General features: G+C 53.5%; 1 protein-coding gene across 29 annotated transcripts in view; it reads right to left on the reverse strand.

Moving 5' to 3' along the window:
- The window catches only part of ATXN2 (ataxin 2), a 121,610-nt gene extending 113,401 nt beyond the window's left edge, over positions 1-8,209 (reverse strand). For 5 of the 29 annotated variants that reach the window (XM_089323142.1, XM_089323141.1, XM_089323130.1 and 2 more), the window contains exon 1: positions 7,441-8,204. In XM_089323142.1, coding sequence (XP_089179268.1) covers positions 7,441-8,159 — 719 coding nt within the window. In that variant the 5' untranslated portion in view covers positions 8,160-8,204. Of the gene's footprint in view, positions 1-6,671; positions 6,712-7,440 lie in introns of those variants that run through there. The other 24 variants (XM_051826801.3, XM_051826811.3, XM_089323144.1 and 21 more) reach the window with 11 other exon arrangements.
- Positions 8,210-25,915: the final 17,706 nt, after the last annotated feature.

The raw sequence follows: 25,915 nt of genomic DNA on the forward strand, positions 1-25,915 counted from the left end.
CAAAGGAGGAAGGAGGCAAAAAAAAAAAAAAAAAAAAAAAAAAAAAAAAAAAAAAAGAGCGAAGAAAAAGAAAACCTCAAGAGAATATATTCTACTTTAACTCTGGTAACATTTTACTGCACAGGTAACTGTAGAGACCTCTTAAAACCTTAGCATGGTAACAGTCCATAGATGACTCAGATATGCCTCAAAACAAAATACAAGGACTTTCACTTAAAGAGGCACAATATCAGAAGGGCCTGTTAGTAAACTCCATTTACAGAGTCACTAAAGTTGTCACTATCATTTAGAATAGACGCAAAGGGGCCGGCCTTGTGTTGTAGCAGGTAAAGCTGCCACCCGCAAAGCTGGCATCCCATATAGGTGCCTGTTCATGTTCCTGGCTGCTCCACTTCCAACCCAGCTCCCTGCTAATGGCCTGGGAAAAGCAGCAGAAGATGGCCCAAGTTTTTGGACTCCTGCACCCACATGGGTGACCTGTAAGAAACTCCTGGCCCCAGCCTGCCCAGCCCTAGCTGTTGTGGCCATCTGGGAAGTAAACCAGCGTTTGGAAGAGCTCCCTGTGTTTGTCTCTCCCTCTCTAACTCCAACTTTCAAAAAAACTAAGATACAACAGATACAAAAACAAGGTCTTGTTCAGGCTCAACTACTAGGTGTATAATATCAAAATGCTAATCTATCCAGCCAAAATAGAAAACTCTAATCCTAACTAAAATCTTTTTTTTTTTTTTTTTTTTTGACAGAGTGGACAGTGAGAGAGAGAGACAGAAAGGTCTTCCTTTCCCGTTGGTTCACCCTCCAACGGCCACCGTGGCCAGCGCACTGGGGCCTGCACACCGCGCTGATCCGATGGTAGGAGCCAGATGCCTCTCCTGGTCTCCCATGCGGGTGCAGGGCCCAAGCACTTGAGCCATCCTCCACTGCACTCCCGGGCCACAGCAGAGAGCTGGCCTGGAAGAAGGGCAACCAGGACACAATCCGATGCCCCGACCGGGACTAGAACCCGGTGTGCCGGCGCCGCAAGGCGAAGGATTAGCCCATTGAGCCACGGCGCCAGCCCTAAAAATCTTAAAATTCCTTTCAGGTTAAAAAATAATAATAAAAAAAAAACCTTTGCTATGGCGGAAAACATTCTACCACAGCTGTAGCTATTTAGAACAAAAATCAGATCCTCATTTAAGTTGAAACATATGGCTATTAAATAGCTAAGATATGAGTTAACATCCCCTGTGTGAAATCCTAACTGTCTAATTAGAGAGACACAGACAACATAAGTTTGCATTTAGCCCAAAAAGAAACACGAGGACTAGTATCATCAACATTTTCAATGTTTCAGAACACAATCTCTAAACTACTCCAGGCTTTTTTTCTTTGACAAAAGAAATAATTTGATGTAGGCTTTTGCTCACTCTTACAAAGTGGATTTTCTCCAGGTACTTAGGATGAAAACAAAACTAATCAGGTGAAATAAGCCTCCCCTCCTCCAAAACAAAACAAAACAAAACAAACCTACACAAAACAAAAGCAGATCCCTTTTGTTATTACTAGCTGTCTACAGTCTCCCTCTAATGACCTAAATGTTAACTAACTTTGTAGGACCAGATCTGGTACTAACTGGATGGGCATCAACGCTCACAAACACAATCAGTTAACACGAGGAGGATGTAGTTTGAGAAATTACAGATGATTCCATGTGACTCACTAACCCAGATAAAGAGCCAACAGCTAAATACCCGCCCCCTTCCAGCCCTCCCGGAACGTCATCTGCAGTGAAGCCTCCTCTACCGCATGTCAACTGCAAGCTGTCCCCATGCTTTAAGGAGGTGCTCTCCAGATGCCACCGCTCTTATCAGACACTGCACACAGGCTGGTACCTACACGCTCACTGTCTAGCACATTACAAATCAGTAATTCGGAAAAGCAACTATCTTAGTTTTATTCATGGACATACACCGAGTACCTACACACCTGTCTTGTACACAGGTATTCAATAAGTTTATGTTGAATGTAGATTTTTAGGCCCTTCCAGAAGATATTAAATTTAGAGATGAGTGTCTCACTGATATTTAAATGGAAACATGATGAACAATTAAACTAAAACTGCAGGGACTGGTGATGTGACACTCCGGGTTAAGCCACTGCCTGCAACACAGGCACCACGAGCGCCAGTTTGAATCCTGACTGCTTCACTTCTGATCCAGCTCCCTGCTAATGAGCCTGGGAAAGCAGCGGATGGCTTGAATGCCTGGGCTTCTGCCACACATGTGGGAGATTCAGATGGAATTTCAGGCTCCTGGCTTTGGTCGACCTAGCCTGGGCTGTTGTGTCCACTTGGGGAGAGAACCAGTGGATGAAGATCCCTCTCTGTCTCTCCCTCTTTAATTCTGCCTTTCAAATTAAAAAAAAAAAAAATAGATCTTTAAAACTAAATAAACTGCAGTATAACTTCTAAGGCTTAATACCCCAAATCAAAAAAGAAGTAAAAGCACCAGGCTGAAAAATCACTGAAAGAGAAAGTTTGTATTTACACTGAATCTTTTATCCAAACAAATTTCACTGCTCTATTATTTACAGTTGGGCATAAGTAAAAGGGTTGTAAACACATAAAACAGGAAAGGGAATGTAGAAAGGGAAGAGATCCTTGTTAACCAGAGATGATTACTAATAATACCATGAGACTACCCTGAAGTTATCAAAAGTAACTTGGTCAGAAGCTAGCCGTTAATGACAACAATTTTTTTTTTTTTTTTTTTTTTTTGACAGGCAGAGTGGACAGTGAGAGAGAAAGAGAGAAAGGTCTTCCTTTTGCCGTTGGTTCACCCTCCAATGGCCGCTGCGGCCGGCGCACCACGCTGATCCGATGGCAGGAGCCAGGTGCTTATCCTGGGCCATCCTCCACTGCACTCCCTGGCCACAGCAGAGAGCTGGCCTGGAAGAGGGGCAACCGGGACAGAATCCGGCGCCCCGACCGGGACTAGAACCCGGTGTGCCGGCACCGCAAGGCGGAGGATTAGCCTAGTGAGCCGCGGTGCCGGTTAATGACAACAATTTTTTAAAAACATTTTTAGGGGCTGACGCTGTGGCACAGCAGTGTTAGCTACCGTCTGCAGCGCCAGCATCGAATATGGCCACTGGTTCGAGTCCTGGCTGCTCCACTTCCTATCCTGTTAATGAGCCTGGGAAAACAGCAGAGGATGGCCCAAGTCCTTGGACCCCTGCACCCACATACGAAACTCAGATGAAATTCCTGGTTTTAGTCTGGTCCAGCCCTAGCTGTTGCAGCCAGCAGATGAAATACTTCTTTCTTGGGGCCGGCGCCGTGGCTCACTTGGTTAATCCTCCGCCTGCGGCGCCAGCATCCCATATGGGTGCCAGGTTCTAGTCCCAGCTGCCCCTCTTCCAGTCCAGCTCTCTGCTGTGGCCCGGGAGGGCAATGGAGTGAACCAATGGAAGGAAGACTTTTCTCTAACTCTACCTGTCAAAAAAAATTCTTCTTTCTCTCTGGCTCTCTCTTCCTCTCTATAACTCCACCTTTCAAATAAATAAAAAAGTCTTTGGGAAAAAAAAAACTTTTTTTTTGGACAGGCAGAGTTAGAGAGAGAGAGACAGAGAGAAAGGTCTTCCTTTTCTGTTGGTTCACCCCCCAAATGACTGCTACTGCTGATGTGCTGCACCGATCCGAAGCCAGGAGCCAGGTGTTTCCTCCTGGTCTCCCATGCGGGTGCAGGGCCCAAGCACCTGGGCCATCCTCCACTGCCTTCCCGGGCCACAGCAGAGAGCTGGACTGGAAGAGGGGCAACCGGGACAGAATCCGGTGCCCTGACCGGTGTGCTGGCGCCGCAGGCGGAGGATTAGCCAAGTGAGCCGAGGTGCCGGCCAAGAAAAACACTTTTAAATGAAAGAGGGAGTTTAACGACAAAACACACCCAAAACTTTAAAACAAAAATTCTTCAAGGGGCCAGCACTGTGGCATAGCGGGTAAAGCCACCGCCTGCACAGTCGGCATCCCATAGGAGCAGAGTCCTGGCTGCTCCACTTCAAATCCAGCTCTGTGCTGTGGTCTGGGAAAGTAGTAGAAGATGGCCCAGGTCCTTGGGCCCCTGCACCCACATGGAGAAGCTCCTGGCTCCTGGCTCCGGATCAGTGCAGCTCTGGTCATCGCGGCCAACTGGAGAGTGAACCAGCAGATGGAGGACCTCTCTTTCTCTGCCTCTCCTCCTCTCTCTGCGTTATTCTTTCAAATAAATAAATAAATCTTTAAAAAACATCCCTGAGCAATTTCATCCCTGTACTTAGGGGAAGGATCAGCACAACATAAACAAACCCTGTGTCCTCCCTGGTAGCAGTTGCAGGTCTCAAAGCGTAATCAGTGAATCTTCAGAGGCACAAGTCACAGTCAAATATAAATTACCAGACAACCAACAACAATGCATGCATTGGATAGCAAATTCAAGTCTTCCCTCAAATCCTCACAGTATCTGACAAACTACAAAGAAATCATTCTATAGAAGTGCCAGCTTCTTGGTTTTCTGAAGAACAGTGTGGCGGAGCGAGCAAGACCCATAAAAATCTCGGAGGCCTCGGACCTAGTGAAACCACACCCCGGGAACTTTGGCTACGGAAATCACTACATTTAAACAAGGAGCTATGAGCATAAAGATGTCCACTGTACCACTATCTCCAACAGCAAAAGGGTACAAACCCAAAACCCAATCATAGGAGAATGAGTACATGGAAATCTTTTTTTTTTTAAAGATTTTATTTATTTAGAGAGTTACAGACAGTGAGAGGGAGAGACAGAGAGAAAGGTCTTCTGTCCTTAGCTCACTCTCCAAATGGCCACAACGGCCAGAGCTGCGCCGATCCAAAGCCTACTGCGCAGTGGCGCTGGCCCCATAAGTGGAAATTTTAATTTACAATGCAATGTTAAGGGGCTGGTGCTGTGGCCTAGTGGGTTAAGCCACTGCCTGCAGTGCCAGCATCCCATATGGGCACCGATTTGAGACCCGGCTGCTCCATTTACAATCCAGCTCTCTGCTGTGGCCTGCAAAAGCAGTAGAGGACAGCCCGATTCCTTGGGCTCCTGCACCCATGTGGGAAACCTGGAGGAAGCTCCTGGCTCCTGATCAGCGCAGCACCAGCCATTGCAACCAATTGGGGAGTGAACCAGTGGATGGAAGATTTCTCTCTCTCTCTGCCTCTCCTTCTCTCTGTGTGTAGCTCTTTCAGATAAATAAGTAAATCTTTAAAAAAAAAAGTTATGCTCAAATTTTAATATTGTGGTTGCACTGTTCTTTCCTAAAAGAGCCACTCTGAAATTCTATGTGGCATATACGGTGTTGTGGCACAGCCATAAAGCCGTTGCCTGTGACGTCAGCGTCTCAGCGGCTCCACTTCCCATCCAGCTCTCTAACACACCTGGGAAAAGCGGTGGAGGATGGCTCAAGGGTTCGGCCTCCTGCCATCCGCAGGCGAGACACCAGTGAAGCTCCGGGCCCTGGCCTGGCCCAGCCCTGGCCATTGCAGACATCTGGGTGAACCAGCAGATGGAAGCTCTCTCTCCTCTCTCCCTCCCTCCTTCCTCATAACTCTTTCAGATAAACAAATATTTTTATTAAAAAAAGGAATGACAAAGAATAAATCACTCTTGTCAAACCCAGTGCTGCCCTTTCTTCACTCATGCTCCCAGAAACTTACTCTAATTGCTGATATACACAAACACGGGGCAACTCTAGAAGCTGTTGCTGATATACAAAGAACTCAATAAAGTGAGCAAAACTGAAAGCAATCTGACAAGTCCATTACTTAAGACCTGAAAAACGAATCCCATACATTAAGCAAAACTTGGCCTATTTATGAAAAATGAAGACTACAATGCATACCTCCAGTTAAAAGAACTCAAAGCAAGGAAAACGCTACATTAACCTTAAATTTCTGCGATGCCTCAAGGAATAGTTTTGTAACTGGAACATCCCAATCTCAGACCAAACAACTTGGGAAAAGATTCTTTGTTACAGTCTAATACTTAAGCCTAGTACAGCCAATGCAACTTAAAAGCTTTAGCTTTGCTAACTGTTTGCACAAGTTAAATATATCTGCCAATTCTTCCTCACTCCTAAGAGAAGCTAGAACAAAACTTGTATTTGAAATGTTTTCATTTTCCTGTAGATGCGCTGAGAAAGGGAAGTTTAGTTCCAGAACCCCCAGTGGACTTGCACTGTGCGAGCCCTCAGCTCACGGAGACCACTCTAAGCGTGTCTGGAGGGCCGCAGCGGGCGAACAGGAGTGCGAGGGGGTCCGGTCAACACGGAAGGCGGAATCCCTTAAACACCGGCTGACCCATCTTAACGGCTAACTTGTGCTCTAAGTGAGCATTCCTTGGAAACGGGCTGAAGATCCCCTTATCCCACCGGCCCTCCGCGGCAGGGCCCGCACCGTGCACTCAGGGACAACCTGCGTGCCCTTGGCGGACTCCGGCCACGATGGAATGGAGTCGGACACCCGCCTTTCCCTGACACTAAGCATCTTCGTGGTTCGCAAAATACCAACTGACAACCACCCGCCCTAGGGCCTCCTGCACGCACACACCCTCCAGAGTCCAACTCAGCCCGGAGCACAGCGAGCCCCCCGCCTCCAGCACACCCGCGGGGACGGGGCGCAAGCACCCTCACCTCCGCGCCCTGCGGCAACCCCTCGCCCCGGGAAACCTCGGAGAGCGGGGTGGGGGTGGGGCAGCGCGCCGCGGGCCCGCTCCCGGCCGCCGCCCCCTCCCCACCCTCCGCGGCCCCGGCACAGCAATGCGGCTCGGCCGCCGCCGCCGCGCCGGAGAGGCCTCGCGGGGGAAGCAGAGCCGGGCACTCCCACCCAGGCCCGGGCGGGGGAGGGCGGGCCGCTGCGGGAGACCCCGAGCACGCGGCGGCCGCGGAGACCGGACGCGAGCAGGGGTGATGCTGCCCTCACTGCCCCCCGCCTCCCTCCGCAGTCCGCGACCCCCCAACCTGCTGACCCCTCCAACACGAACACTCAAATACCCGGGGGTGAGGATGCTGCCCAAGCATATCCTCCCGTTTGGGGCGAAGGAGGCTTGAAAGGGGCGGGACGGGGGCTGACAGCTGCCAAGACCGGAGAACCCCTCCCCAGCATTTCCCTGGGAAGGGGAGGCTGCCCGGTCCCTCCATCTTGACCGCTGGCGGAGGGGGTGGCGATGTTGCAGGAGGCTGGACGCGGCCCGACGATCCCACGGGAATCCCGCGGCGCCCCCCCACCCCGCTGCGGACAGAGCGCCCCCCCCCCACTGCGGGCCCCCAGCCCATCGCGTCCCCCCCACCACAAGCCGGCCGGTCACGGGGCGGGGACGGCGGTGCGGGCCGCGGGGGAGGGGACGCGAGGCCGCGGCTCCCGCAGGCCCGGAGCCCTGGGGGCTGGGGCGCCGACACCCACCTGCCCAGGCCGGGCCGCCCGCCTCCTGCGCTCGCCGCAGCCGCCGAGGACGAGGAGGGAGCCGCGGCCGAGGGCGACGAGCCTGAGGACGAGGACGGCGGCGGCGGCGGCGGCGCGGCAGCGGCCGGCGACGTGAGGAGGCCGCCGCCGCCGCCGCCAGGCTTACGGGCACTGGCGGCCGCGGGCGGCTGCGGCTGCGGCTGCGGCTGCGGCTGCTGCTGGGGCTTCAGCGACATGGTGAGGGGCCCATACACCGGTTCGCACGCCGGGCGGGGACAGCCGGGAGCCGGGCGCGCCGAGGAGACGCCGGAGCGCGGCGGGGACGCGCGGACGCCGAGCGGGGAGGCGCGGGCTGGCGCGGCCGGGGGGGCGTCCGCGCTGGCGAGGGGGAGGAGGAGGACGACGAAGGGGCGGGGAGGCCCGCCGAGACCGAGGAGCCGACTGGAGCCGGGCCGGGACGCGCCGCCGCCGTTGCCGTTGCTACCAAAACAGTCTGAGCCGGAGGGAGGCGAGCGCAGCCCGGAGGGAGGGGGGCCTGGGCCGGGCGGGGGAGGGGCGGCGGAGGGATACGGGCCGCGGGCCGCGCCGCCGCCGCCCCGCCCGCCCCTCCGCGCCTGCCGCGGGAGCGAGCGCCTGCCGGGCCACCTGGCTGCGGCGAGCCGGCGCGGCCCCGGAGCGGCCGCCGCGGGGCTCGGAGGAGCTGCGGCCGCCGGGCGCATCGCGAGGGGCTGGGGGCCTGGCGCGCCGAGGCTGCGGGTGGCTGTGCCCGGTGGGCGCGGAGGTGCGGGGCCGGGGGGGACTCTTTGCCGGAAGTCGGAAGGGTTCGGGCGGAAGCAGAACGTGAGGCGGCCCCGGGGCCGGGAGGGACACGTGAGGCCCGGGCGCCGCGCTGGGCCGCGTCCGCGGGGGTCGGGTGAGGACCAGGCGGCGGGCCCTGCGCGCGGGTCCGCCCTCCTCGAGGCGGGTGTGTCCTTCGCAGAGGGCGTGTCGGGCTTGGCTGGCGGGGCCGGCCTGGGCTGGAGGACGCGGAGGGAGTGTCCCCACCCGGCGTCTTCGCGGCCCTGGCAGGACCTGGGTCGCCCCCACCTGATGCAACCCAGAAAATGGCCTGCGGGTGCCTTCGGGGCGGGGGCTCAGCCCGGAGCCCCCAGGGCGCTGCGGCCGCCGCAGCGCGCGCTCTGTGCGCCGGGAGCCCCGCACGCCGCCGGCCTGCGGGGCCTCCGGCGTTTGGTCACCTTTCCCTGACATGTGCTCGCAGCAACACAGTGACCAGAAACCTCTGGGCATTTGACCTTCATGTGAACTCTGCTACCCTCGCTTGAACTTCCCCCTCATTCCGGAGACGCCAGGGGAATGCGCGTGAATGGCAGGGCCCCGGGCGGTGGGCCCCGGGCGCTGGAGGCGCGGACTTCAGACCTTGACCCCTGCCCAAGTTGTGCTTTAACTCGGAGCCCGCCCGCACGGCGGTGCCGTTTTTTTGCAAATGTGTTGCAACTAGACGGGAAGCAAGTAGATAATTTTTTTTTTTTTTTTTGGAACCATGAATCCACCTTTTTGGAAAGTGAAATTACTTCAGGAAATGATAAGGGAGAAGGGGACACCGAAATTTCCCCCTCCATCTGGAGTTGTTCAGATAAAGACCTGGAAAAACTTGGGAGGCTAGAAATCCAGGGGTCCCCCGTAGTGCAAACGTAAAATAACCTCCTGGGGACTTGGGGCCAACCTCACTCCTGCAGACACTTGAAGTAGATTTTCCTGAAGTAGAAAATCAGCTTTATTTCCCTTCTGAGGCTAACAAACGATGGATGTAGTCTTTTAAACTGACAGTTGCACAACCCTTTAAAAATTAACCCGGAGGAAATTAGAACTTTGAAAAAAAAAAAACAAAACTTTTTTTTTTTTAAGTTTCATTAAAGGACAATCACCATTTTCTGCGTTACTGACCTGACAGTCATATCTAAACCATGGGCCCAGAATTCAGTGTTAGGGCGAGTTTCCAGGCAGGTGGGAAGACAGAGGGAACTGGAACAGGGAAGCCTGGAGATGACCAACCTTAGCTTTGGTTTTGTTTGTTTGTTTGTTTGTTTTTTGTTTTTGTTTTTTGACAGGCAAAGTGGACAGAGAGACAGAGAGAAAGGTCTTCCCTTTGCCGTTGGTTCACCCTCCAATGGCTGCCGCGGCCAGCGCACTGCACTGATCTGAAGCCAGGAGCCAGGTGCTTCTCCTGGTCTCCCATGGGGTGCAGGGCCCAAGCACTTGGGCCATTCTCCACTGCACTCCCTGGCCACAGCAGAGAGCTGGCCTGGAAGAGGGGCAGCCGGAACAGGATCCGGTGCCCCGACCGGGACTAGAACCCGGTGTAGCTTTGTTTTATTTACGCCGAGAAGCCTCATTTTTAACCCAATATAGTCAGAAAAAGACAGTTTTATTGAGGGGTAACCTGCACATTATGAAATGCATTCTTTCTGTGCACAATTCAGAGTCCAGGCTGCTCAGCCTTCACCCCCAAGAAGTCCTTGGAGCCCATTTGCAGCGGCTGGTTCCACCCTGAGCCCAGGCAGCCGCTGGTCTGGGGGTCTGTCTGCGGCTGGGCGTTTCGTGTAAGTGGAATCAGAACGGCGGCCCTCCTGCCACTCACCCGTGGCGATTCTGAGCCTCACCCATTGTAGCAAGGATCTGGCAGCCTTCTGTTATCTGCAGCTACCTTGAGATTGCCTTGGGCCTTCTGGCCAAGGTGAGGGACGCTGCTGTGAGCGCCCGTGAACCCAGATGCTGTCCCTTCTCCTGGGTAGGCGCCAGCTGGTGGGACTGTCTGGCGGCACCGGCAGACCCCGCCTTTCCAGTTACTGTGCCGTTTCACACTCTTCCCCGGAATGTTGAGTGTCTATCATGAGAGGCAACGTCTGCTTTTTATTTCGATGGAAAGGAGATCCTCTGCTCTCAGTCTGTTTTGGATGCTTCCCGCCCCCCCCCCTTTTTTTCTCTTTAAATTAGTGTATTTGAAAGAGTCACAAAGGAGAGGCAAGAGAGGTCTTGCATCTGCTAGTGCACTTCCCAGTTGGCCTCAACAGCTGGGGCTGAGCCAGGCCAAAGCCAGAGCTGCTTCTGAATCTCCCAACCAGTTTGTCCCTCCAGGTAGTTTGGCCATCCTCGGCTGCTTTCCCAGGCACATTAGCAGGGAGCTGGATCAGAAGAGGAGCAGCCAGGACTAGAACCTGTGCCCATGGGGGATGCTGACGCCGCAGTGGAGGCTTAGCTGGCTATGCCACAGCGCCAGTCCCTTCTCTCCTTGTTTCTGTGTGGAGGGAACATCACCACCCAAAACCAAGGAAGTTTTTATTGCCAATCCTTCACGCAAGTTATAGACCTTTGAAACATGGTTGTTAACCCGCCACCGTGCCATCAGAGGACTTTATAGTAAAACATCAGGGTATGATGCCTCAAACTGGCAGGCTCCCAGGGACCTCCTGGTGTGCAGACCCTGTGGAATCTCCACTTCAATACAAGCCTCACCTGGTGACTCCCTTAACCACAAGCTAGGAAGAATTACGGCTGTCTCCTTCCAAGGTTGGGGCCTGCCTCTGTCTTGGACTGCCCTCACGCACATCTGGTTGGGGGCAGCCAGCTGCCAGGTTGTGAGCTGTGAGCTGCTCTGTGGACATTCCCTTTGGCAAGGGTCTGATGTCTCCAGCCAGCAGGGAGCGAGGTCCTGACAGGTGCCAGCCGCCAGCAGTGAGCGGAAGTGCATCAGCCCCAGTTCAGCCTCTGTGAGAGGGCAGTCCTGGCTTCAGGCTCAAGCAGCTTGGCTCGAGACCTAAGCGAGAAGCCGCATCCTGATCTTTACTTAGTGTTGCTCTAAGCAACTAAGTGTGCAGGTTATTGACTATATAGCAGTAGTGCATGTTCTGTGATTTCCTTGGGCATTCAGAATTCTCTGAAGGCAGAGGCCAAGCTCAGCAACTAACCTGGTACAGAAGTCATAATTGTGAATGCTTCCCCCTCCCCCGGCGATTAGGTACAGAAGTCCTCATTGTGCATCTGCCTCCACCACCACCACCACCACCCCCCCGTGATTATCAGGCAGCCATCCAAGCATGAACATCCAGGGGCCTTAAAGAGCTGTCGGCAAAGACTCCTGACCCGGGGCCGGGGTGACCTCGCTGTGAACAAGACGCTGGGCCCGCATCGGGGTGTCTGGTCTGTTACCTGGCTCTGGCTCCTCACTCCAGCTTCCTGCTAATGCAGACCATGGGCAACAGTGATGGCTCAAACAGGCGGGTTCCTGGGGGGGGGTGGCCTGGATTGCCCTCCCAGTTCAGTCAGTGTTACCCTTCCCCTGACCAAGTAAACTATAAAAAAAAAAAAAAAAAAAAAAAAAAAAAAAAAAAAAAAAGAATATTGTCCTGAAAGAGTTGGTATTGAAAAGTATTGCTAGGACTTGAACTGTGGTGTAGTGGGTAAAGCCACCGCCTGCAGTGCCAGGATCCCATATGGGCACCAGTTTGAGTCCCAGCTGCTCCTCTTCCAATCCAGCTCTCTGCTGTGGCCTGGGAAAGCAATGGAAGATGGCCCAAGTCCTTTGGGCCCCTGCACCCACGTGGGAGACCCAGAGGAAGCTCCTGGCTCCTGCTTCACATGGGCCCAGCTCTGGCCATTGCAGCCATTTGGGGGGTGAACCAGCAGATGGAAGATTCTCTCTCTCTCTCTCTCTCTCTGCCTCTCTCTAATTCTGCCTTTTTTTTTTTTTAAGAACTTGTTTGTTTATTTGAAAGAGTTACACAAAGAGAGAAGGGGAGGGAGAGAGAGACAGATCTTCCATCTGCTGGTTCATTCCTCAAATGGCCCCAACAGCTGGAGCTGCGCCCATCCAAAAGTCAGGAGCCTCTTCCGGTCTCCCACATGGGTGCAGGGGCCCAAGGACTTGGACCAGAGTGGACAGTGAGAGACAGAGACAGAGACAGAGACAGAGAGAAAGAAAGGTCTTCCTTTTGCCGTTGGTTCACCCTCCTGCAGCCAGGTGATCCGATGGCAGGAGCCAGGTGCTTCTCCTGGTCTCCCATGGGGTGCAGGGCCCAAGCACTTGGGCCATCCTCCACTGCACTCCCGGGCCACAGCAGAGAGCTGGCCTGGAAGAGGGGCAACCAGGACAGGATCCGGCGCCCCGACCGGGACTAGAACCCGGTGTTCCAGCGCCGCAAGGCAGAGGATTAGCCTAGTGAGCTGTGGCGCCGACTTGGACCATCTTCTACAGCTTTCCCAGGCCGTAAGCAGAGAGCTGGCTCGGAAGTAGAAGAGCTGGGACTTGAACCGGCGCCCATATGGGATGCTGGCACTCCAGGAGACAGTTTCATCCACGACATCACAGCACTGGCCCCAACTCTGCCTTTTAAATGAATAAATAAATCTTAAAAAAAAATCTAGGAGCCAGCGCTGTGGTGTGGCACTGTGGCAAAGAGGGTAAAGCCACCACCTGCAGTGCTGGCATCCACGTGTGCATTGGTTCAAGTCCCAGCTGCTCCACTTCCGATCCAGCTCTCTGTTATGGCCTAGGAAAGCAGCAGAAGATGGCCCAAGTCCTTGGGCCCCTGCACCTGCTTGGGAGACCCGGAAGAAGCTCCTGGCTCCTGGCTTCAGATCAGCTCAGTTCTGGCTGTTGCAGCCATCTGGAGAGTGAACCAGCAGATGAAAAACCTCTCTCTTTCTCTCTCTCTCTCTCTCTCTCTCTCTGCCTCTCTGTAGTACTGCCTTTCAAATAAATAAATAAATCTTTAAAAAAGAAATAATAAAGAAGGAATCTATTTTAAAAATAGCTATTGTGGGGCCAGAGTTGCTGCGCAGCACGTTAAGTCCCCGCTTGGGACTCCCGCATCCCATGTCAGAGTGCCTGATTAGAGTCCTGGCTCGTCCTCACTTTCAATCCAGCTTTCTATTAAATGCAGCTGGGAGGCAGCAGATGCTGGTGCTAGTGTTTAGATTCCTACCCAGATGCAGCTCGTGGCGCCTGGCTGCAGCCTGGCTTAGCCCAGATGGCCCAGCCATTTGGGGAGGGAGCCAGCAGATGGAAGATCTCTGTTTTCTTCTTTCTGTGTCACCCAGCCTTTCAGATAAGTCATAAATCTTAAAAAATAAAAATAGGGGCTGACACTGTGGCAAAGCAAGTTGGCCACCACCGGAGACGCTAGTCCCATATCGGAGACCCAATTCAAGATCCGGCTGCCCCGCTTCTGATCCAGCTCCTTGCAAATGCAACTGAGAAAGCAGCAGCAGATGGTCCAAGTGCTTGGGCCTCTGCCACTCACATGGGAGACCCGGATGGAGTTCCAGGTTCTTCCATCAGCCTGGCCCAGCCTCAGTCATTGCAACCATCTGGGTAGTGAGCCAGTGGAAGGAAGAGCTGTTCCTCCCCCTCCCCGTCTCCCTCCCCCTCCCCCTCCCCTCCCCCTCCCCATCTCCCTCCCCCTCTCCCTCTCCCTCTCCCTCTCTCTCTTTCTCTCTTTCTATATATATATGTGTGTGCCTTTCAAATAAAAATTAAAAATAAATAAATTAAAATGGCTATGGGTGATTTCAACTACTATTTGAAAAATAAAACTCTCAGGTGAGAAACCACATAAAGACATTCAGAGGAGGGAGTTCAGTCTCATAGATTCTGTACTTGATTTCTAATTCTCAGTGATCTTTCAGGAGGCTACATGGCCCTTCTATTACCCGTTAATTTCCATCACTTCAAGCTTACTCGAGTCTCAGGATTCGAGGATGGCAAAGTGAGGGAGCTATGCAGCGCAGGCGTGTGGAGAGGATCTGCTGTCGCCCCCCCCCCCCCCCCCGCAGCAGCACAAGTCACGTGACCCAGTGTTCCCAGCGCTTCATTTTTCTGCAATCAGTGCTTTTCCGCTCTCTTCGTCTGGTGTGTCTAACGTATGATGATACATTATCCACTCAATACTCTTGATTTCACTTTCAAAAGCATGAAAATGAATCCAAATCAAAAGTAGCATTCACCCCCCAAAATTTGTCCTCTTCTCAAGTTTTTGTATAGACCAATCCTGATTTTTTTTTTAAAGTGAGCAGATGTAATTTTAAAAATAGGACCATGTCTAATTAAGCCCATGATTTTTTTCTAACGATGGTTACTCAGAATTCTTAGAGGCTAATCTATTTGTAGACATTCCAGGAATCCCAAAAAACTAAAAGCTATTTAAAAAAAAAAAAAAAGTGAATGGGGTGGGGGCTTCCAGGAAGGTGTTATTTATACACCTTGTGTGCAAAATGACAACTTTCCCAGGGCATTGAAAAAACGGGAGTGGGGGTTGGGGGGGGGGTTGTGTGGCAGAATAGTCCGGGCCACAGCAACATTATTTTAAAAGCTTTTAAATGAGCCATTCCCTCTGAACAAGCACACTTCTGGTTGTTCAGTTGCTGTTTTGTTGTACCTTGTGGGACAGAATCATGATGCAGGGACATTATGCACAAGGCAAAAGCTGGGTGGCTACTGAAACAGACACAGAAGAAAGAATTCTTTATTTTTCACTGGAAAGCCTTGTGCTATATACCGAGCCAGAAATTTAAAGGAACATGGCCTTCTATTTTTCCTTCCTCTTCCTTTTTTGTTTGCATGTACTCTCACCCTCACTTTTTTTTTTTTTTTTTTTTTTGGAGGGGAGGTGAATTTTGTGGGCACCCTGCCGTTTGTGGAAAGCTGAAGATGTGAAGTCTGGGCCACTTTGGAGAGTGCAGGAGGGGACCGGGAACCACAACGCGCCATGTTAGGACTGCAGGCTGTGATCAGACACGGGCCTCACAGTACTGGCTTGCTCAACCCCTTCTTCTCCAAAACATTCATTTCCCACGAGACACCATGACGGCCTCGCTGGGTGCCAGCGACCAGTGTGCTTTAGCAGCCTGAGCGCTCTCGATGGGGCAGCGCTTTCGCCGTGTCCCCCGGGGGCATTGGCAGGGTCCAGAGGCATTTTGGGTTGTCAGCAATGGGAAGGGATACTCTTGGCAACTTGTGTGTAGAGGCCAGGTATGCTGCGTGTGATATTGTGAAATATTTGTTTGGCCTTTGTCCAAGTTTACTGGCACACAGCTCTGAAAATCTGTGGGCTCTCTAAAGTTGTGTCTTTCTGTATGCTAATAAGTTACCTGAGCAAATCTCCAGTTCTAGGGTGGCTTGACCAGGGTTGGATGGTCTAGAATGGCCTCACTGACGTGTCCAGCTGTGGACTCCACGTCAGCTGGGATCACAGGGACAACTGGGCTGCGTGTCTCCAGCTGTCCAGCAGGCTAGCCTTGGCTTACTCTCAGGGAGGTGGGCCCTGGGGTCCCAGGAGCAGCAAGAGGAGGCAAGCCCCCAAAGCACAGGCACTTTCCACAGCTCTTCTCGTGTCCTGTGTCCTAATACCACACAGGTGTGCGGAGCGGCAGCAGGCTGCTTCCTTGATGGGGCGAGCAGTGCGATGTGGTCGCTGTGCAGAGGAAGGGCCTTGGGAGGGAGCTGCCGACTCCTGTACCCGAGACTAGGGATGGGTATTCAAAAATCAGTTCCGAAAAAACAAAAACGGTTCTTAACAAGTTCCCTTGCAGAATGCAGAAGCAAGCTGAGACACCTACTTTTAACCATCGATGCCCTCCAAACCTCTGCACGTTTTGGTCGTCTCACTGAGGACTACAACATCTTTATTGTTGTTGTTGTTGTTGTTGTTGTTATTCAGCGAGGCACAGAGACAGGCAAAGCTCCCATCCACCGGCTCACTCCCCAGGTGTCTGCAATAGCCAGGGCCAACAGGCCGAGGCGAGATGCTGGCGTTCAGTGCCGGTCCCTACGCGGGAGACGCGGCCCGACTACTTGAGCCATCACCTGCTGCCCCCCAGCGTGTGCGATAGCAGGAAGCTGGTTCAGAAGCTGAGCCAGGACTCGAACCCAGGCACACTGATATGGGAAGCAAGTGGGTGTCCTAGCTGGTGGCTTCACCACTGTACCAAGGGCCTGACTCATAAGACCATCTTGATGAAAACAGCGGCTGCAAAGCTGGTTGTCCAAGAGCTTGGAAAACTCATCCTCATTGTCCTTCATCGGCCATGAGGCCTGTACCGCATGTCCTCAAGTGGCAGTGGGGTGGGGTTGCAGGAAGACAGGACAGGAATAGGCCGTGTGCTAACTGGCCCAAGCCCTGTCTGTAGAGATTCCAGAGTTTCCCTTCCTTTGAAAGGCAAAGTGAGAGGCTGAGGGGGAGGTCTTCCATCTGCTGGTTCACTCCCCTGAATTCCTACAATGGCCAGGCTGAAGCCAGGAGCCAGGAGCTTCATTCAGCTCTCCTATGTGGGCAGCAGGGGCCCAAGCACTTGGCCCGTCTCCTGCTGCTTTCCCAGGTACATCAGCAGAGAGCTGGATGGGAGGCAGAGCAGCCAGGGCTTTGACTAGTGCTCTGATACGAGATGACAGCGTTGCCAGTGCCGCCTTACCTTGGGCACCCCAGGAGTTTCATTTTCCAGCCAGCATCGAGAGGTTCTGAGAATAGTCCCGCGTGGGACATAAAATCACATGCGTTCACTACAGCACTCATACGGCCTCTAGCGAAATTAGCCTGTCCTCAACGCCTGGTAGTGGAGTTGTTTCCCCTTATCCCAAGACTGTTGAGAACACACCCCAGCCTGCATGTGACATGTGCCCAGGCAGACTTCCAGGGGTTCGCTCTGTAAGACCCAGGGTTCTCATCAAGCTGCGGTTTTGGACACCTGCATCCCAGATCTGAGAGCCTGACTTGAAGCTGGGTCCCGTGCTTCCCATCCGGAGCCCTGTGGATGCACCTGGGAGACAGCAAATGATGGCCCAGGTTCTTGGATCCCTGCCTTGCACAGGAGAGACCTGGATTGAGTTCTGGGGTCCTGGCTTTGGCCTGGACCCATCCTGGCTGTTGTGGGCATTTGGGAAGTGAACTGGTGGATAGAAAGGTGATCTTCGCTGTCTCTCTCTCCCTTCTCTCTTCTCTCTCTGTCACTTTACCTTCCAAATGAGGTCTCTACCATGAAAACCCTTGTCAGCAGGGCCAGGGTGGTCTGAGCAGACCCATGACAAGATCACGTGTGCTTTCCTCTTTAAACTGCAAAGGCACAGACCCAGAGTCAGAAAGCTAAAGTTTAAAATGGAAAGTTTTTTCCAAGTGTGTGTTTTTTAATTTGGAAAGGGACATAGAGTGAGAGAGAGTTTCTCAGCTCCCACACAGACTTCAGCATGGGCCTCGAGGCCCTGATTCCCTTCCCCTGTGCAGGCCTGGCTTTGCCCTTTGATCTCATGTTAGCAGGCAGTGTTATGACACCGCTTTACAAACACACCATTTATTGCAGGCTGACCTCACAAGGCCTTCCTCTTGCCAGCTCCTTGAAGGGCACTCGTGGTTAACAAAATCCTCAACAATACAAGATTTCAAAAATATGGGAGTCATGGCCGGCGCCGCGGCTCACTAGGCTAATCCTCCGCCTTGCGGCGCCAGCACACCGGGTTCTATTCCCGGTTGGGGCGCCGGATTCTGTCCCGGTTGCCCCTCTTCCAGGCCAGCTCTCTGCTGTGCCCCAGCAGTGCAGTGGAGGATGGTCCAAGTGCTTGGGCCCTGCACCCCATGGGAGACCAGGATAAGTACCTGGCTCCTGCCATCAGATCAGCGCAGTGCGCCGGCCACAGCGCGCTGGCTGCGGCGGCCATTGGAGGGTGAACCAACAGCAAAGGAAGACCTTTCTCTCTGTCTCTCTCTCTCACTGTCCACTCTGCCTGTCAAAAAAATAAATAAATAAATATGGGAGTCACACTGTGGGTGCTAAAGTGTTCACAGTGTGGGGGATGTCTGGTGCAGCAGTAAGACACAGGGTGGGATGCACTCGTACATATAGGAGGGCCTGGGTTGGAACTCAGCTCCATTCTCAGTGCCAGCTTCCTGCTAACGCACACCTGGGAGGCAGCAGGTGATGGCTCAAGCAGTTGGGTCCCTGATGCCCACATGGAAGACCTGGATCGAGTTCTGGGCTCCTGGCTTCAGCCTGCTCCAAGGCTGGCTGTTTTGAGCAGTTTGAGAGTAAATCAGCAGATGGGAGATCTCTCTCTCTCTCTCTCTCTTTCTCTCTCTCTCTCTCCCTTTCTCTGACTTTCAAATATTTTTAAAATTTTTTTTAAAAGTATTAACAGAGGCCAGCACTATGGTGTAGTGGGTAAAGCCGCCACCTGCAGTGCTGTATCCCACGTGAGCACCAGTTCAAGTCCCAGGTGCTCCACTTCCGATCCAGCTCTCTGCTATGGCCTGGGAAAGCAGAAGATGGCCCAAGTCTTTGGGCCCCTGCACCCATGTGGGAGACCTGGAAGAAGCTCCTGGCTTCAGATGGGCACAGCTCTGGCTGTTGCAGCCAATTGGGGAGTAAGCCAGTGGATGGAAGACCTCTCTCTCTCTCTCCCCCTCGTTCTCTCTCACTCTCTCTCTCTGCCTCTCCTTCTCTCTTTGTGTAACTCTGACTTTCAAATAAATAAATCTTTTTTTAAAAAAGTATTAATAGGGCCAGCATTTGGCACAGCAGTTTAAGTCACTGCTTGGGATCCCACATCCCATACAGAGTGCCTGATCCAGCTTTCTGCTAACGTACATCCTGGAGGCATCAAACGATGGCTCACGTACTAGGGCCCATGCCACCTGCACAGCAGACCTGATTTGGGTTCGGGAGTCCTGGCTGTTGTAGGCATTTGGGTGTGAACCAGAGGATGGAAGATCTCTCTTTCTCTCCCTCCCTCCGTCCTTCCCTCCTTCTCTCTCTCTCCCCCATGCCTTTCTAATAAAAGTTAAAAATAAATAAAATTTTTAAATATACATTTATTAAAAAGCAACAAATAAAGATGAGAAAGTGAGGGAGTAGAATGAAAGATAATGAGTAAAAGGGTCTGTTTCCTTAGCGCATCTCTTAGGCGTGTCCAACCTATACTAATTATTTTTTTTTATTTATTTATTTTTTATTTTTTGACAGGTAGAGTGGACAGTGAGAGAGAGAGAGACAGAGAGAAAGGTCTTCCTTTGCCGTTGGTTCACCCTCCAATGGCCGCCGCAGCCGGCGTGCTGCAGCCGGCGCACCGCGCTGATCCAATGGCAGGAGCCAGGTACTTCTCCTGGTCTTCCATGGGGTGCAGGGCCCAAGCACCTGGGCCATCCTCCAATGCACTCCCTGGCCACAGCAGAGGGCTGGCCTGGAAGAGGGGCAACTGGGACAGAATCCGGCGCCCCGACCGGGACTAGAACCCGGTGTGCCGGAAGCCGCTAGGCGGAGGATTAGCCTAGTGAGCCGCGGCGCCGGCCCTTTTTTTTTTTTTTTTTTTTTTTTTGACAGGCAGAGTGGACAGTGAGAGAGAGAGACAGAGAGAAAGGTCTTCCTTTGCCGTTGGTTCACCCTCCAATGGCCGCCGCGGCCGGCGCACCGCGCTGATCCGATGGCAGGAGCCAGGAGCCAGGTGCTTCTCCTGGTCTCCCATGGGGTGCAGGGCCCAAGCACCTGGGCCATCCTCCACTGCACTCCCTGGCCACAGCAGAGGGCTGGCCTGGAAGAGGGGCAACTGGGACAGAATCCGGCGCCCCGACCGGGACTAGAAGCCGGTGTGCCGGCGCCGCTAGGCGGAGGATTAGCCTAGTGAGCCGCGGCGCCGGCCTGATGTATCCTTCTTTAATTACCATAACATCGGCTTTCATTATGGAATAGCACTTCTGCAAAGAGGCAATGATAAAAAGGATTATTCTGTCTCTGTCAACACAAATTATGTGATTTCTAGGGCAGATGAATAGGGGCTTCTGGTGGGGGCCTTCCAAGTCAGAAATGAGACTCACTCATCTTGTTCTCCTTCCTCTCACAAATCTATACTACTAGGACATGGCATTGTGTCACAGTGGGTTAAGTCACTGCCTGCAACACCAGCATCCCATATGGGTGCTGCTCCACTTCCCATCCAACTCCCTGCTAATACCTTGAGAAAGCAGGGGAAGATGGCCCAAGTGCTTGGGCCCCTGCCACTTACATGAGTGATGTAGACGCAGTTCCTTGCTTTGGCCTGGCCCAGCCCTGCCTGTCCCAGCCATGTGGGGAGTGAACTAGCAGATGAAAGATCTCTGTCTCCCTCTGTCTCTCTCTCTGTCTCTGTCACTCTGCCTGTCAAATATATATACACACACACACATATGTACATATATACACATACATGTATATATTATATATAATATATTGTGTATATATTATAAATGTTATATATTTTTATATATTATATGATTGTATATATATATTTAATGTATACTACCAAAGCCTCTGGGACTTAGGTATTAGATGTCACTCCTCCTCCTCTGACGCCTCTTCGGTGCCTGTCACAGTTCTCCACGCCGGGAGGATGCTTTGCACATTCCCTGGCGCCCCATAGCAGCGTCCACTCTTCCCTTCCCCTGCAGGACCAATTCTGTTCACCATCCACTGCCCTAAAGAAGCTCCAGGCTTCAAGGGAAGCCACACTGAGCTCCAGCCCCTGAAGTGGCGAACCTTAGGCTAGTCCATTCCTCTGACCAGTGCTTGGTTCAGGTACAGCCATGTGCACCGACTCTGATAAACGGAGATGAGAGGGGAGGCTTGCTGGGCACTGTGCTGGTTTCACAGACATTTCCACGGAGGCAGGCACTGGACTGCAGCCACTGGAGCCATCTCCCGGGACACCTGCATCCCATACAGGAGTGCCTGGTGTGAGCCCTGACTGCTCACACTGTGATCCGGCTCCCTGCTCATGCACCTGCGAAAGCAGCAGAAGATGGCCCAAGTACCCAAGTACCTGGACCCCTGCCACCCACATGGGACACCTGGATGGAGTTCCTGGCTCCTGGCTTCAGTGATGTGGCCACTGGGGGAATGAACCAGTGGATGGAAGATCTCTCTGTCCCTTTGTCACTCTACCTTTAAAATAAAAAAGTTTTTTTTTTTTTTTAAATCATACAAAATATGCTTCCACAATTCTTTGATCTCTACCCTTTAAGAAATAGAGTGTAGGGGCAGGTGCTGTGGCATAGTGGGTAAAGCCTCTGCCTGCAATGCCGGCATCCCATATGGGCGCTGGTTCGAGTCCCAGCTACTCCACTTCTGATCTAGCTCTCTGTTGTGGCCTAGGAAAGCAGTGAAAGATGGCCCAAGTATTTGGTCCCCTGCACCCACATGGGAGACCCAGAAGAGGCTCCTGGCTCCTGGCTTCCGATCAGCACAGTTCCAGCCGTTGCAGCCAACTAGGGAGTGAACCAGCAGATGGAAGACCTCTCTCTCTCTTTCTGCCTCTCCCTCTCTGTAACTCTGCCTTTCAATTAAATAAATAAAAATAAATAAATAGAGTGTAATTCTAGTCCCAGGTGGGTGAGCTAGACTTAGTGACTAGTCTCACAAGTTGCTTGCGTATGGCGGAAGTAACGGCCATCCCTCGCGATACTGGCTGACTGCAGGGCTGCGGCTGCCTTCCTGGGCCGGCTGCTCTGGCTTCCTTTCCCCCGGAAACTCACCGTGCAGCAGGGGTGAGGGGTGTCGAGCCTTTGGCTGTATGAGGCCCAGGAAATCACGTGGTCTGGCCCTGCCAACGCAATAGCAGGCAGGACCTGAACTTCAAGAAATACATCGCAGGCTAATTTTTAAGCTGAAAATTTTGTATGGCCCATGAATGATCTTATAAACATCCAAATGGCCCTTGGCAGAAAAAAAGGGCTCCCCGCTTGGTTCTAGAGGGGTCCTGCAGCTGCGTCATGAAAATGTTTAGGTGCTTATGGGGATGTCCACATGTGGAAAACCAAGGTCTCCTGCCACAGCCAGAGAGCAGCCGAGCCTGCCAGTGCCGCGCTGGTCAGCTTGGGAGAACAGGTGTGCCTCCTGTCTGGGACAGATTGGTCCCGTCTCCCCACGTTAGGTGGACACTCGGGCTTAAGTGGTGTAAAGTTAGCACACTCTCACTGCCTCTCCCTCTCTAACTCTGCCTTTCAAATAAATAAAAAAATAAATCTTAAAAAAAAACTAAGCACATTGGCCGGCGCTGCGGCTCACTAGGCTAATCCTCCACCTTGCAGCGCCGGCACACCGGGTTCTAGTCCCGGTCGGGGGGCCGTATTCTGTCCCAGTTGCCCCTCTTCCAGGCCAGCTCTCTGCTGTGGCCCGGGAGTGCAGTGGAGGATGGCCCAAGTGCTTGGGCCCTGCACCCCATGGGAGACCAGGATAAGTACCTGGCTCCTGGCTCCTGGCTCCTGGCTCCTGCCATCGGATCAGCGCGGTGCGCCGGCCGCAGCGCACCAGCCGTGGCGGCCATTGGAGGGTGAACCAACGGCAAAAGGAAGACCTTTCTCACTGTCCACTCTGCCTGTCAAAACAACAACAACAAAAAAAAAAAAAACAACTAAGCACAGCGTGGCCAAGCAGCACTGAGGGGCTCAGAGTCACGGGGACTCAGTCCCCTCTCAGCTTCGTTATCATCTGGTTGACTTCATTCCCCGGCAGGTCTGTCAGCTGTGCCATCGAGGAGGGCTCCCAGCTCCAGGCTCCCCTGTCCACCAGCTTGGCAGGCCCAGGAGACAAAGCTTGAAAAAGTCCTAGGGCCGGGGCCGTGGTGCAGCAGGTCAGGCCGCGGCCTGTGACGCTGGCATTCCGCATGAACATCAAAACCGGCTGCTCCGCTTCCCATCCAACTCCCTGTTAATGCGCCGGGGAAGCAGGGAAGAGGGCCCAAGTGCCTGGGCCCTGCACCCGCGTGGGGGCCCAGATGGAGTTCCTGGCTCCTGGCTTCAACCTGACCCAACCTTGGCAGTTGCAGCCATTTGGGAAGTGAACCCAATATTTCTCCCTTTCTGTAACTCTGCCTTTCAAATAAATATTTTAAAAGAAAAATTCTAGGGCTAATGCTCATTGGACAAGGCTGTGTCCTGTGGTCTTTCAGGAACCTGTCCCTGTGGCCAGCAGTTAGAAATGACTGGCCAGGCCCGAGTCACATGGCTAGTTCCAGCACAGGGGCAGGCTGTGGGCCGGGGGCGGGGGAAGTACACGTCCCCCAAAGGAAAACTGCCCTCAGGAGGAGGGAGAGTGAAAGCGCAGAGCCCTGCCAGAGCTCCCCTGCTTGCTGTGAACACGTCCAGCTGTCCCCTGACCAATCAGCCAAACCAGACGTCTGCAACTCCCTCGCACTTTCGCCAATCGCTCTCCTTCCTCCGGCTTCCAGACCCCTGGTCCAGGGACTGGCATGGTGGATGCTACTCCAGCATCCCACTTCACAGTGCTGGTTTGAGTCCCAGCTGCTCCGCCTCCAATCCAGCTTCCTGCTAATGTGCCTGTGACGGCAGCGGACCCCTGCCACCTGTGTGGGAGACTCACTTGGAGTTCCTAGCTCCTGGCTTTGGCCTGGCCCAGACTCAGATGTTGCATCCATTTTGGCGGGTAAACCAGTGAATGGAAGATCTCTCTCTCCCTCTCCCTCTGTGTCACTCTGCCCCTCAAATAAATAAAGAAATCCTTAAAACAAAACAAAACTCTCACCTACACTGGCTGTTCTACTTCCCAACTTTCTGTGCCCTTGTCTGTCCTGGGACACCAGGCGTCCATCAGGGCGCTCCGGCTGTGGTGTCCACCGTCTCCATCCTCTGAGCCCTGTGTCCCACTAGAAACCTCCGGCCAGCAGCCACCTCCGTCTCCAGGCACCTCTGGCTTCCCAGCAGCTCCGCTGGCTGCCTTTCCCCCGGCTGCTTCGTGCCTCCCTGAGCTGCCTTGGCTCCTGGGCCCCTGACGCGAGCCTGCAGTTGTCTATGTCCGCGCTGTCCTCCTGCCCGTGCTTGTCACACCCATGGCCTCGGCCATACATCTGCTGCCTTCCCAGGTGCATCAGCAGGAAGCCAGATGGGAAGTGGAGCAGCCAGGACAGGCTCCGGCACTCTGATCCGGTGGCTGAGCCTGTGGCACCACAACGCCAGCCCCTCTGCATCGCTCAGAATGCCTCAGGATGTAAATGCACATAAATAGTTCTACTGCAGTGTTTCCGGAATAAGAAAAAGCCTATAGAATGTTCTACACACCAGTTCTCTTCCCAGACACTTGCAGAATATGTGACTGGTTGAACCCATGGAAGCAGAACCCAGGGACATGGAGGGTGTGCGTGCCGTGCACTGGATGGCTTCCACAACTGCAGGGTACTCTCTCATGAGGTCTGGAAGCCGCAGGTCCAGGCACGGTGCCGGCAGCACCAGGTTCTCTGGAGGCTGCAAGGGAGAATCCGGTCCCTGTCTTGCCTGGCCTCAGTGTTGCTGGCAGTCCCTGCTGGCCCCATCAGCACACGTTCTGTCTGTGTTCTTTCTTTCTCTCTCAGATTGATTGATTGATTGATTGATTTCAAGGCAGAGTGATAGAGAGAGAGAAATCCTCCCTCCCATTGACTGCTCCCAAGAAACAGCCTGGGCCGAAGCCAGGAGCCCGGAATTCCATCCGGGTCTCCCGTGTGGGTGCAGGGGCCCAAGCATGTGCACCATGCAGAGCTGCTTCCCTGGGCGCATTAGCAGGGAACTGGATCAGAAGCAGAGCAGCCAGGACTTAGCTAGTGCTCTGTGGGATGCCGGCATCACAGGTGGGAGCTTAACCCACTATGCCACACCACCACCCTGCTGAGTTCTCTTCTTACGAGGTATCACCCTACTCCAGCACAACCCCCACTGATGCCCCTGTTTCCAAGTAAGGTCAGACTCTGAGGTCCGGGGGGGTCCAAGAATGAACCCAGTACAACCTGAGTGGGGGCAGCGCGGCGTCTTCACTTCAGGGATCTGAAAGAAGCTGGGGTGGAGCTCGGCCACGGCCCAGGAGGCAGCAGGGCACTCACAGGGAGGTGGCGGCGCTGTCTATGACCTGACAGCGGTGGGCACAGCGACCGTCAAGTCGCTTCCATTCGTCCCGAGAGCAGCTGTGTTCCCGTAGCCTTGACTTACTGGTTCCGTAGAAACGACACTCCGAGTTGCACCCCTGTGGGCCTCCGTGTGAGTCGGTGGATAGGAGATCGGAAACATCCTCAAGTACAAGCCCTCGTGGGCTGTCTCTTCCTTTCTGGATACAACCTCAGTGTTCAAGGCCAAGTCCTGGGGCAGGCGGTGTGGCATAGCAGGTGAAGCACCCCTTAGCGGAGTGCTGGGGTCATTCCCACCTCTGCTTCCGACCCGGCTCCCTGCCTCTGTGTGCAGATGACGGCCCAAGTTCCTGGGCCCCTGCCACCCACGTGGGAGACCTCATGGAGTTCCTGGCTCCTGGCTTCAGCCTGCCCAGATTGGCCTGTTGCAGGCATTTGATGAGTGAACCAAAGGATGCAAGATACCTCTCTCTGTGTGTCTTTCAAATAAATAAATAAATTTCAAAAACAAGAAAAGTCACCCGAGCAAAAGTGCCCTGTTAGCCTCTCCAAGCAGAAAATCCACTCAGGGCCAGG

Source organism: Oryctolagus cuniculus, chromosome 21 (genome assembly GCF_051225735.1).
Source record: "Oryctolagus cuniculus isolate XC-2025 breed Fujian yellow rabbit chromosome 21, ASM5122573v1, whole genome shotgun sequence".
Taxonomy (NCBI): domain Eukaryota; kingdom Metazoa; phylum Chordata; class Mammalia; order Lagomorpha; family Leporidae; genus Oryctolagus; species Oryctolagus cuniculus.